Source organism: Austrofundulus limnaeus, unplaced genomic scaffold, assembly GCF_001266775.1.
Source record: "Austrofundulus limnaeus strain Quisiro unplaced genomic scaffold, Austrofundulus_limnaeus-1.0 Scaffold948, whole genome shotgun sequence".
Lineage (NCBI taxonomy): Eukaryota > Metazoa > Chordata > Actinopteri > Cyprinodontiformes > Rivulidae > Austrofundulus > Austrofundulus limnaeus.
The window spans coordinates 91,794-102,429 of record NW_013953350.1 but is presented as its reverse complement, the minus strand read 5'-3'; the positions used below and the strand labels follow the sequence as shown (position 1 = coordinate 102,429).

The window sequence follows — 10,636 nt, the reverse complement described above, 5'->3', positions numbered from 1 at the left end:
TATACAGTATATATATATATATGCGTGTTGTGTGTGTGTGTGTGTGTGTGTGTGTGTGTGTATGGCGCGTGCGGCCCATACTGTTAGAGGCAAAAAATAATGTTGAAAAAAAATCCCAAATTCTTTTCTGTATTACTAATTTGCATCTACTTTAAATTATCTTGGTCACAGATTCTTTTTCACTTCTTGTGCCATTTTTACGCACAGACTTGCTAACAGTTGCCCATGCAGCTGTGTTACAATGGTTTAGTTAAATACAGCTGAGCTCATGTATCGATATTTTCTTTATAGAAACGAGCAGATTTGTACATATTGGCGCGCGAAAATGACCCCAATGCTTTCATGTCTTGGTTTTTTTTCTGATAAAGTACTTGAGTCTTCATGTGTACTGTTGCTCCATATTAAGCAAATATTTTAGCTCAGTGTTGTTCAAAAAGAGTYGCCACTCCCGTAGCTTTATTTCATGTCTTTGTTGTTGGGTCACGATGCGCTTTTAAACTTGATTTTCCACTTTTACGCACATTTTTTTCGGCGTGCATTTAAGTAATTTATATATTTAAATATATTATTTGCAAGGTTTAAAAGTTTTGCAGATCCAAGTCTTTGTTGATATTTGTGTTAAGATTTGAGTTGCGCGTAAAACCAATCAGTGCATCAGAGTCCATGCTGTTTTTTTATTCTTATTATTCTTATTATTATATTTCTATTAGTTGTACCCTTTACAATATAATGCCATTTTTTTTACAACTGTGATCTGTGTTGGACTTCAGACCCTCTGTGCAGGGTGGTGCATTAAGGCGAGGTGAGGGAACGCACTGATTGCTCTGTTGTTGTTTTTTTTTCCCTCTGCCTGAGCTCCATGATGGATTTCGTTTGGTCTGGCTACGTAGCCTCAGAGTGGGAGGAGACTGACCTTCTTCCAGCATTTTCATTGGTTTTACAATCCGCTTGGAGCAAAAGGAGGGGGGTGGTGGTGGTGGGGGGTGCCTCTAATCATATCCAGCATGTTTTGCACAAGAAATGTCAGCCAGAAAGGGCTATCTTCTCCCTTCGCCAAAATACACCACAATAATGTCATGTTCGGACAGCCCGTCAGGAAACGCGTTTTTGGTGGATTCACTGATCAGCGGCCGCGGCGACAGCGGCGGAGGTCACTACACTGGGAGCGCGGTGTGCGTGCCTCACAGCACCGCTGCAGAAGTGCCTTACGGACTACACAACTATGGATACTTTCCAGGTATGGCTAAACGGAGCGAGGTGGGTCACCAGAACATGGTTGCCGCTTCGGGCGCGTACATGTCCAGCATGGAAATGTGGATGGACGCGCAGAGGTCATGTCGGATGGAACAAGAGCATCCAGCGGGTCCCCAGGTCGCACCCTGCACGTTCCCGCAGAACATCAAGGAAGAGAGCACCTACTGCCTGTACGAGCAGCCCAAGTGCCCTAAAGCGTCCACGGCAGAGGACCTGACATACTCCAGATTYACCTCCGCCGGTCTCGGCTCCACTTCTTGCACAGCTCCGGATGGTGGCGGGGGCTCTGTGCCTGTGCCGGGCTACTTCCGCTTGTCTCAGACGCACGCACATTCTCATAAACTTTACAACACCGACGGCCCCCAGTCGAACCCTTCCCATTCCCATTTTGGCCTGCACCCCACTGATCTCGCTCGCTTCCACACGCCACCGACCTCGGCTCCAGCTCCGGGAGCCACCGCGGCACAGGAGGGGAAGGACAGCGAGGAGGGAGAGCTCGTGTCTTCGGGAAACCTGCAGCCCCACGCCACGTCCGGCGCCGAGGAGGCGCGCGACTCCTCGGAGGGGGAACTCTCTTCCGCGGACGAAACTGAAGAAAATGACAAGGAGAGAGCGGAAAAGACCAGTAAAGGTAACCCCAGTCAGGTTTTTAWAGGTGTGGTCAGACTTGTTTTGGAGGCAAACAGGTAGAGTTTTTAATGGCACTTGTCATGTTTTATTTTGCTCGTTTAGACTCAGCTGACAAGTCAAGGTTTCTGTCTGCAAAGCGTTCACATGCTAAAAATCCGAAWTAAACTAAATTCTCAGGGACGCAGAAACTCCAAAATGCGTAAAATATTGAAATGGGACATTTGTTTGAGACTAAACATTATGTTGGAGTAATTCCTCAAATCTGTACAATTATTATTTATAATCCAGCATTTTTTTAAAACAAGAAAAAAAAACTTAATTAGTGTTTAGTTTGGCCGCTGCGTAAACGWTGCGTAAATTTTGCGTAAAGGCCTACTACTACCAGTGCGTCACGTATTTATATGTTCCTATATTTATATATGTTTATTATTTGTGATTCTGGTGTATATTCTGGTGTTCTCTGATCAGAGTATTTTGTAAATCTTTTCACACATCCTGCAAAACCACATTCACACACACTGGCGCAAACTCAAACGTGAAATATACGATTTCAGGATATATTTAAAATATTTTTGGCAGGCTGCAGCTATTTTAGTTTAAAGTAGTTTGTCTTTGAACAACAAACCCGTCCTTTTTTTTTTAGCAAATATATGTATAGATGATTAATATTATATTATATAAAGGTCATCTGCTGCAACCCAACAATACTCCAACGTTTTATTTGATGCTCCTTGTCTTTATTTTTCTCCTCTCACCCCCTCCTCCTCCATTTCCCTCACGTTGCACTGCGTAACTCCCCCTCCCCTCCCCTCCCTCCCCTCACGGGTCTGACACTTTTCCCCCCCACACTTCTTTAGGAGACACAAAAAGTGAAAACACGGCCAACTGGCTGACGGCAAAAAGCGGCCGAAAGAAACGTTGCCCCTACACCAAGCACCAGACTCTGGAGCTGGAGAAGGAGTTCCTCTTCAACATGTACCTGACCCGAGAGCGCCGCCTAGAGATCAGCAAGAGCGTCCACCTGACGGACAGACAGGTCAAGATCTGGTTCCAGAACCGCAGGATGAAGCTGAAGAAAATGACGCGGGAGAACCGGATCCGGGAGCTCACGTCCAGCTATGGATTTTCATGATTGAGCCCCACGAAAAATAAAACAAATAAATAAATAAATTAATTAAAAGAAGAAAAAGAAAATGGGGAAAAAAGAGAAGTAAATAGGTTCTTCCCACCCCCTCCTTACCCTTTTCTCCGCACTCATTTTACTGTGAGGTGCAGCAAAACCTATTTTTTTTTCATTTCCAGACATGTCGGCTGACTGGAGGTTGTTTTCTGATGTCGTGTTTTATTTTATTTTATTTTATTGTAATTTTGTTACATCCCTTATATGACTGGATGGTGTCGTTAAATCAGGACAGTTCAACAACAACAACACACACTTTCTCAGTCACACACACAAAACACAGCTGCGCCCTGCGGCTTAAATATATATCTACATTTAACCAAATTTGATCATAATTGGATCTATGTGACATGAAGTCTTCCAAAACCTTTCAACATAACACCTCATGTTTACCAAATTCTTCCACCCTGTGATACGAGTCCAACACGATGGGTGCTAATCCAAGAGTGAAATTAGGAATTTGGATTTTAGGAACAGTTAAACAGTGAAGGAGGATTATTTGAATGTATATTTCTCTGTACATAAATATAAATATAAATATAAATATGACATTGTGTTTTTGTGTAATGCCTAATAAATTATCAGCTCGCACTGAAGAGTAGCTGCCTGTATATTTTTTTTTCTTGTGCCATGTTTTCATTTAAACCAGGCTCTCTGTTATTTCCCTGCGCAGTGGAGGTTCATGTCCTGTTTTTCTTTTTCCAAACCCAGTTTACGCACTGACTGGTCAGAAATGATTAAGATATTAAGGCTATAAGCCGTCCTGCTGCATGCCCAGCCGGCTATTGTAGAGTTTTATGACTGGCTGCTATATGAGGTTTCTCCCTCTCCTCGAAGCAAGCAGCTTCAGTCGTGAGTGAGCCTTTCGGACGGAGAGGAGGCCCCGGCTCACAGCTTAGAAATCTGAACCGTGCAAACCCGTTCACCTCCTCTCTCTCTCTCCCCCCTCGTGGATAAAAATGGCTTTCTGTTGCAGCCTGGAAAGCACCGAGAAACTGGTGAGTGCTATCTTTGTTGAATGTGTTGATTCTCTATTTATTTTATTATTTTTTGGGGGGCGTTGTTGTTGCAGAGGCTTGTGCGTAAAAGCGGGAGAATGAAAGGCAACCTGTGTTGTTTTCGTCATCTCATTGTTTTTATTTTTTTTTACACACGAGAACGGAAGCGAGCGCCACAGTGCATTATGATTTGGCCGGTTTGTGTTCCTGATTTGAGCCCCCCTCCACCCCACCCTACCCCACCACACCCCACCCCTTTCCCCCCTGGCTCCAAACCTCCTCCTCCCCCGCTTCGTCTCACTTCCCGGGATCGACTGTCGAGTGGTTTAGGTAGTTTCATGTTGTTGGGGTGCATTTCTAACTCTGCAACATGAAACTGTCTTAATTGCCCCAGTTCCAACCATCGAGACCAAAGCGACTCAGAGACACGAGGATGTTTGAAAAATAGGTGCATAGACAGCACGTTACAAACCTCCCTCCCTCTCTCCTTCTCTCTCTCTCTCTCTCCCTCTCTCTCTCTCTCTCTCTAGGTAATAAAACGGGGAGGAGTGACTGGCTTCTTGTCTCTGTGCTCAATCTGTCTCCTGATTTCTTCACATTCCTTTATTGTTTTCTTTGTTGGTGTAAAACAAGTTTTTTTTTTGTTGTTGTTGCGCGCGCGATCCAAAGCTCAGGTGCAGTCCGCGACCTGGACTTGGATATCTAAAAGGTGATGGGTGTGTGGGGTGGAGGGGAGAGAAAAAAAAAGAAAGAAGTGTTTTCCCGTGTGTTGTGGTGACGCAGACACGCCAGACAAGGCCTCGGTTACGACCACTGCAGTGGAGGGGAAGGGGAAGGTGAATGGGGCAACAGCGACCTCCGCGGGCGCAGCGACGACCGGATGCTGCCGCTGCGCCATGGTGGCTGCACACAAAAGGGGAAGGGAAGGGCTTTATGGTGATATTTAGATCCGCCAGACAAGCTGTTATCTGCAGGAGGAGAAGAAGAAGAAGAAAAAGTGAATAGCCCCTGTGGTAAAAAACACTCTGATTTAGGTTTACAGCCTGAGAGCTGTTGGCACAGTGGCGTCCTTTCCTGCTCCGAAGGTGTTTGTCTATTCTTGTTTGAGTTTTAGTGCACAAATAGGCTCCTTTTTTTCTACCCCCTTGCCCTCCTCGGCTTGTTTGATGTCTAATGTCTGCTGGTCAAATTATGTGCAATAACAGTCAACTAGAATGCACAATATTGTGCTSTATACCTTTTTTCCCCCTTTAATGTCGTCCTTCTTGTAATGCAAAGCGACCAGAATGCATAAGATCTGGACGTGCGTCATGAATTCCCTGTGGCCTTGTATGGGTGTTGGCCAGCATWTTTTTTTTATTTTGCTGCCAATAAAACAAAATAAGAAAACGCACCAAAATAATCTGAAAAAAATGGTGGTTGCTGCTTTGAAAACCACACTATCATGTTTAGAATAAATACAGCACACACACTTATAAAAAAACAACAATACTTTATTATTTACCCTTTATTCCCACACAACTGTAATTTTATTTTTTTATTTTCTTGTCGCCTTTTCATTTGTTTAATTTCTGGTCTAATTTATAATTCAGATTATGTTCTGTTATGTGTGCAAACTTAGGTGAGCTATGTTTTAATTTATGTATTTGTCAAGTTTCCTAACACTTTTTTAATCGTATTTATTAGAAACAAAAGCACTTCGAAGCCAAAACAACAGCTCATATTCAATTTAAATGAATTAAGACGTGTTGTAGTTTTGGACACCCTCCGCGCCGTTTCATGGTTTAAGATATGAAACCTCAAGTCTCAGRTTAAGACTATTTTTAGCGCCGATTGCGCGTAAAGTTGCACCGAGGCTCCGGCTGCTGGCACATGTGTTTGTTAATGCCGGTGATGAAACGRATAGGAGATATGCGGGTGATAATTTGGTGCAAATCATAAACAGCTTTAAGTTGCGCAAACTGAGGCTTGAGGTTTTATTTGGTTAAAAAAAAGCAGCGATCAAATTGTTTGCTTTTAAGAAAACATTGCAGTGCTTTTGTAGTTTCGTTCTTTTTCTTTTATAAAATAAAATATCTAAAATTACACCTTACATTACACATACAAATGTTACATTATGCTTTTATTTTTTAACGTTTTAAATATTTTGTAGCCATATAAAAGCCTTTAATTTAAACAAAGTTGGGACCAAATAAAAATTAGTTTTTTGCACTTTTGCGCAAAAAACTTTGGAAAAACTGTAAAAACATCAGCAGTATAAAAACAACTAAAAATGAGTTCAGAACGTATTGTAAAATAATTAAAATTAATTCAACAGAACAACATAAAGATGTATTTCCTTCACAGGGAAAACAAAAAGCTTAATTATTAAAGTAAAACATCTAAACTTATATATGTAGTTTGTCTAATGATATACCGGACACAGGTTTAGTGTATTTTCTAATTTGTTTTAAACAATAAAGTTAAATAAAAGTGTAATATTTAATTAAACCCCTCGATTTGCTCTTCCACTCCTAGCTTTTTAATTAGAAAACATATTTTTCTACAACTGTGTGCAAACTAACGCGAATTAATAGAAGTTTGAGAAATAATAATAATAAATCAGTAATTAACCTGGAAATCACTGAGGAACGTTTTTTTTTTGAGGAAAAAGAAAATAAAAGCACGGAGGCAACATGGAGGCCGTCGCTCCTTTTTTTAAAAATTATTTTTGCAAAAGCTGCTCTATAAATTTAGCTTCAACTTCCACTGTCTCTGATGTGTTTCTGTCAAATAATACGTGAAGCTCCAAAAGTGAGGGAGGAGAGAAGGGGGAGAAAAATGCTCATTGGAATATGTCTGACAGCCTCCAACGATCTAAATAAAAACAGAATGTTTTTAATGTGTTTGCTCGGAATTTATGATCGCAAGATTCTCGAGCTGCAAACTTCTTCTGTTTCTGAAATGGGTTTTGGCGCACAGCAGTGGCAGGGTGCTTACGTCTCCAATAAAGTATCTCGTAAAAAGTAAGCTTCCAAATACATATTGTATCGTTTTGAATGAAGAGAGGATTCCCATCAGCAGGTTTTACTATAAGGTGATTTTTTTCTGTTTTTATTTTTCATTCTTTTCGTCTTTTACAGAGATTTTGCAGATATTTTTTCCTTAATTCTGCCTATTCTTATAAAAGTCAGTTATTATAGCTGAGCGGGTGAGTATTTAATGACTGCGGGATTGATTTATCTTTTATTGTTAAGCCTTATGATCACGTGACTGCGCTACCCAATGGCGTGGCAGCGTGTCTCCCCATTACTTTCCCACTGTAGTACTCTGTGGGGCCAAGTTGCTACTTGATTTCTCCACATTGTTATTTTGTGAGGCTGGCTTTACTGCGTGTGTGTGCGTGTGTGTGTTTTTATGTAGAGGTGCGTGCGTGTGTGCATGTGTGTGTTGCACCTTTTTTTTTTATTTGCATGTATCTGCTGTATGACTGCGTACACGTGAAAAGGATAATTTCTCTGCCATGTCGACGTCCGGAACACTGACTAGCTACTACGTCGATTCTCTCATTCTGCCGGAGAGCGAGGAGCTCTCCGTCCCGCGGTACCCCTCGGGTCCCGGGCTCCAGCACGCCAGGCAGCCCGCCTCCATCGGCGACCACGGCGAGCTGGGGACATGCACCTTCCCGTCCAAACCCCCAGTGTTTGGGCCGACATGGAACCACGTCCCAGCCCAGTTCCCGGGCACCGTCTCCTCCGTGTACCACCACCACTACGGGCATCCGCAGGGCGCGATGGACGCGGACGGCCGCTATCAGTCGTGGCTCCTCGAACCCGTGTCCGGTTCCCTTCCGATGACCGGGATGCCGACGGGCCACCACTACGGGATCAAACCYGAGGGGCTGGGGGCGCGGGGGGACGGCGCGCTGCCCGGCTCCCACACGGCGCTGCTGCTCTCCGATTACGCGAACGGAACCGTGGCGACACCATCGCCGGGGGAGAAGGACGAGCTCTCCGTCCAGGGAGGGGACATGAGCGGAGAGGGAGAGGAGAAACCGGGCCTGGACCCAAGTAAGTCTCCCCTCTGGTCTTTAATGTTTGAGCTATTTATACCATAATGCTGCTGTGGATGTGGGGGCGCGCGTCAGATGGCATTCTGAACGTGCCATTTCCTTATGCAGGCTGTTAATGACCATGCTCAGATTGCAGATATTTTGCGCAGCCTTSTTTGAACCTATTGGGCTACATCTTAAAGTCTTATTTAAAAAAATATATACATAAATAATAATCCCATTTCCCCTCTCAGATAACCCGGTGTCTAACTGGCTCCACGCGAGCGCCACGAGAAAAAAGCGCTGCCCGTACACCAAGCACCAGATCCTGGAGCTGGAGAAAGAGTTCCTCTTCAACACCTACCTGACCCGGGACCGCAGGTACGAGGTGGCGAGGCTGCTCAACCTCACGGAGAGACAGGTTAAAATCTGGTTCCAGAACCGCAGGATGAAGATGAAGAAGTTTAACAAAGACGGCGCGCCGAAAGACGAGTGAAAAATGACGCGCCAAACTCTGCTGGACCTTTATTTTTCAACTCCGCCGTCTTATTGTTCTATATAAACAGCTGTAGGATCATTTGTCTTGTAAAAACATAAAAAAACTAAAAAGAAAAATAAAGCATGTTGGGCTTTAGTTTGATGCTACCTTAATATTGCACAATTCTGACAGTGCCCCTGCTTCTTTTTTTTAAATTTCTCTTTGTTGATTTGAATTAATACCTCGTTGAATTAGTTGGCCCGTGCTTGTTTGTGCCTGGATGTTTTTAGCTGTGTTGTTTTTGTTTGTAGCTCTATTTGTTGTCTATTTCAGAGTCAGTCTAGTTTATATATATATATATATGAAAAGAAAAAAAGTATTAATTTTATTGTTGTTTCTCCATAGAACAATGACTGAGGATGACCGTGAATTTGATACTATGAGTTTAGAAATATTTAGGGAAAAAAACACATTTTGAAGTACAGAGGTACATAAACTGCAGACATCTTTCCCTTAAGATGCTATAGAAGTTATAGACTACCTACGTCTTTCAACTACCTACCATAGCTCTGCGTTTCAAGGTGTCTAATGAATAAAGTAGGTCTGCTTGTATCGTTGTGATTTTTTGTCTGACACAGTTTTCAGGGAGTAACAATTTCAAATGAAACACTGTAGGCTTCTCATTGAATACCTCGTGGTCTGCTGACCCTTCTGCTATTGCTTCACAAAATGTAATTTGTACTATTTATTAAATAAAACAAATTATATCTCGAGTTTTAAAGGGCTTCAGCTTCTTTCTGTTAACAGTTTGACCTCATCGAGCTGGATACTTTTGAATTTGCGTTTTTTTCCTGCGTTTTTTTTGGTGCAGAAACATAACACAAAATTGGAGACATAAGCAATAATTTGCAACAGTTTTATTTTTTATTTTTAGTTGTAAGGCTGGACATGGAGGCTAATTAATATGCACGCAGTTTTTTAAGCGAATGTGTGTGTGTGAGTGTGTGTGTTGGAGACGGAGTTGCGTCTTGGCAGAGGACGTTGTATACAGCCATAAAAGACAATTACTGCTATAACCTTTTATGGGGTGCAAAGCGCTGCGAGGCGAGAGGACACAAAACAAAACACATACACACACAAAAGTCACTGAGCTCTTCGACAGCTGACGACCAAAAATAACGCAGATCTGAGGAGGCCAAAAAATTCTGCAACTTGGCACCACTTCGACATCCAGAGTGGGGGGGAAATCTGTATCAAAAATTGTAAATCTTTTAATTGTAGGKTTTAAATTAAAGACCAAACTGGCCTCGAGCTGCTTAATTTGCTAGTTTTTGAAGAGRGATTGCTTTCATTTTAGGGTAGACACTTGTCTCTGCGTGTCGGAGGGAAYTATTTGACACAAAGAGACCAAAATGCGCGCCAGCCGCAGAGCTGCTATAGATAGATGTTATGATCAGCCAAATGAAGCCAGCAGCTAAAACAGCCAAACATTTTAGCTCACCAAGAGCCGTGCAGCATACTTGCAGAACCGGACTTTTGTCCAACGGGAGTGCTGTTGTGACGCGTCCTGGGGGACGCAGATGGACCCAAACTTCAAAGACTCGGCCAGAGACAGCGCCATAAAACGCCTGGTCTGCTATACTGTCTGGCATTCCAGTTTAAATGGCTTTATGACCGTCCAGACACAATTAGGCCGTTTCCAGAATGACACCCATTTGCTTTCTCTCTCTCTCTCTCCTCCTTTTCTTCTCCGCGCGATTGGGATCTTTGGACAAAAGGGCCGAGCGGAAATGATTGGATTCCTACCCGACGGGGACAGCGCAAGACTCACGGTCATTTGACGCGATTCTTTTGTTTTTCACCTGGGAACCTTCCGCCCTCTGCTCCCACTTTAGCTGAGCAGGTCCTATAAAAAAGGACAAGGAGCCATAAAGGCGCTGGATTCTGGCCCAGCAACAGGCTTCCAAACATTCCTGTTCGTCTTTTACGCACGAGTTTTAATCCAAACACACAAAGCACAAGAAAAAAAAAAGATTATTATTTTTTTTAAAAATCTTGGATATTTT

General features: G+C 43.0%; 2 protein-coding genes and 1 long non-coding RNA gene across 3 annotated transcripts; all 3 read left to right on the top strand.

The window, feature by feature from the left end:
- Positions 1-43: 43 nt before the first annotated feature.
- LOC106533457 (homeobox protein Hox-A10) lies at positions 44-3,660 on the top strand. The gene is made up of 2 exons (XM_014029751.1): positions 44-1,885; positions 2,742-3,660. Exons 1-2 carry the CDS (start codon positions 1,021-1,023, stop codon positions 3,014-3,016), a joined length of 1,140 nt encoding a protein of 379 aa, XP_013885205.1. The 5' UTR covers positions 44-1,020; the 3' UTR covers positions 3,017-3,660.
- A 240-nt stretch (positions 3,661-3,900) lies between these two features.
- Positions 3,901-6,048, top strand: LOC106533456 (uncharacterized). The gene is made up of 2 exons (XR_001312244.1): positions 3,901-4,062; positions 4,593-6,048. It is a non-coding gene; the product is annotated as an uncharacterized LOC106533456 (long non-coding RNA).
- A 266-nt stretch (positions 6,049-6,314) lies between these two features.
- hoxa9a (homeobox A9a) lies at positions 6,315-9,351 on the top strand. The gene is made up of 2 exons (XM_014029750.1): positions 6,315-8,111; positions 8,347-9,351. The coding sequence occupies exons 1-2, from the start codon at positions 7,565-7,567 to the stop codon at positions 8,586-8,588; spliced, it is 789 nt and encodes a 262-aa protein (XP_013885204.1). The 5' UTR covers positions 6,315-7,564; the 3' UTR covers positions 8,589-9,351.
- The last annotated feature ends 1,285 nt before the right edge of the window (positions 9,352-10,636 follow it).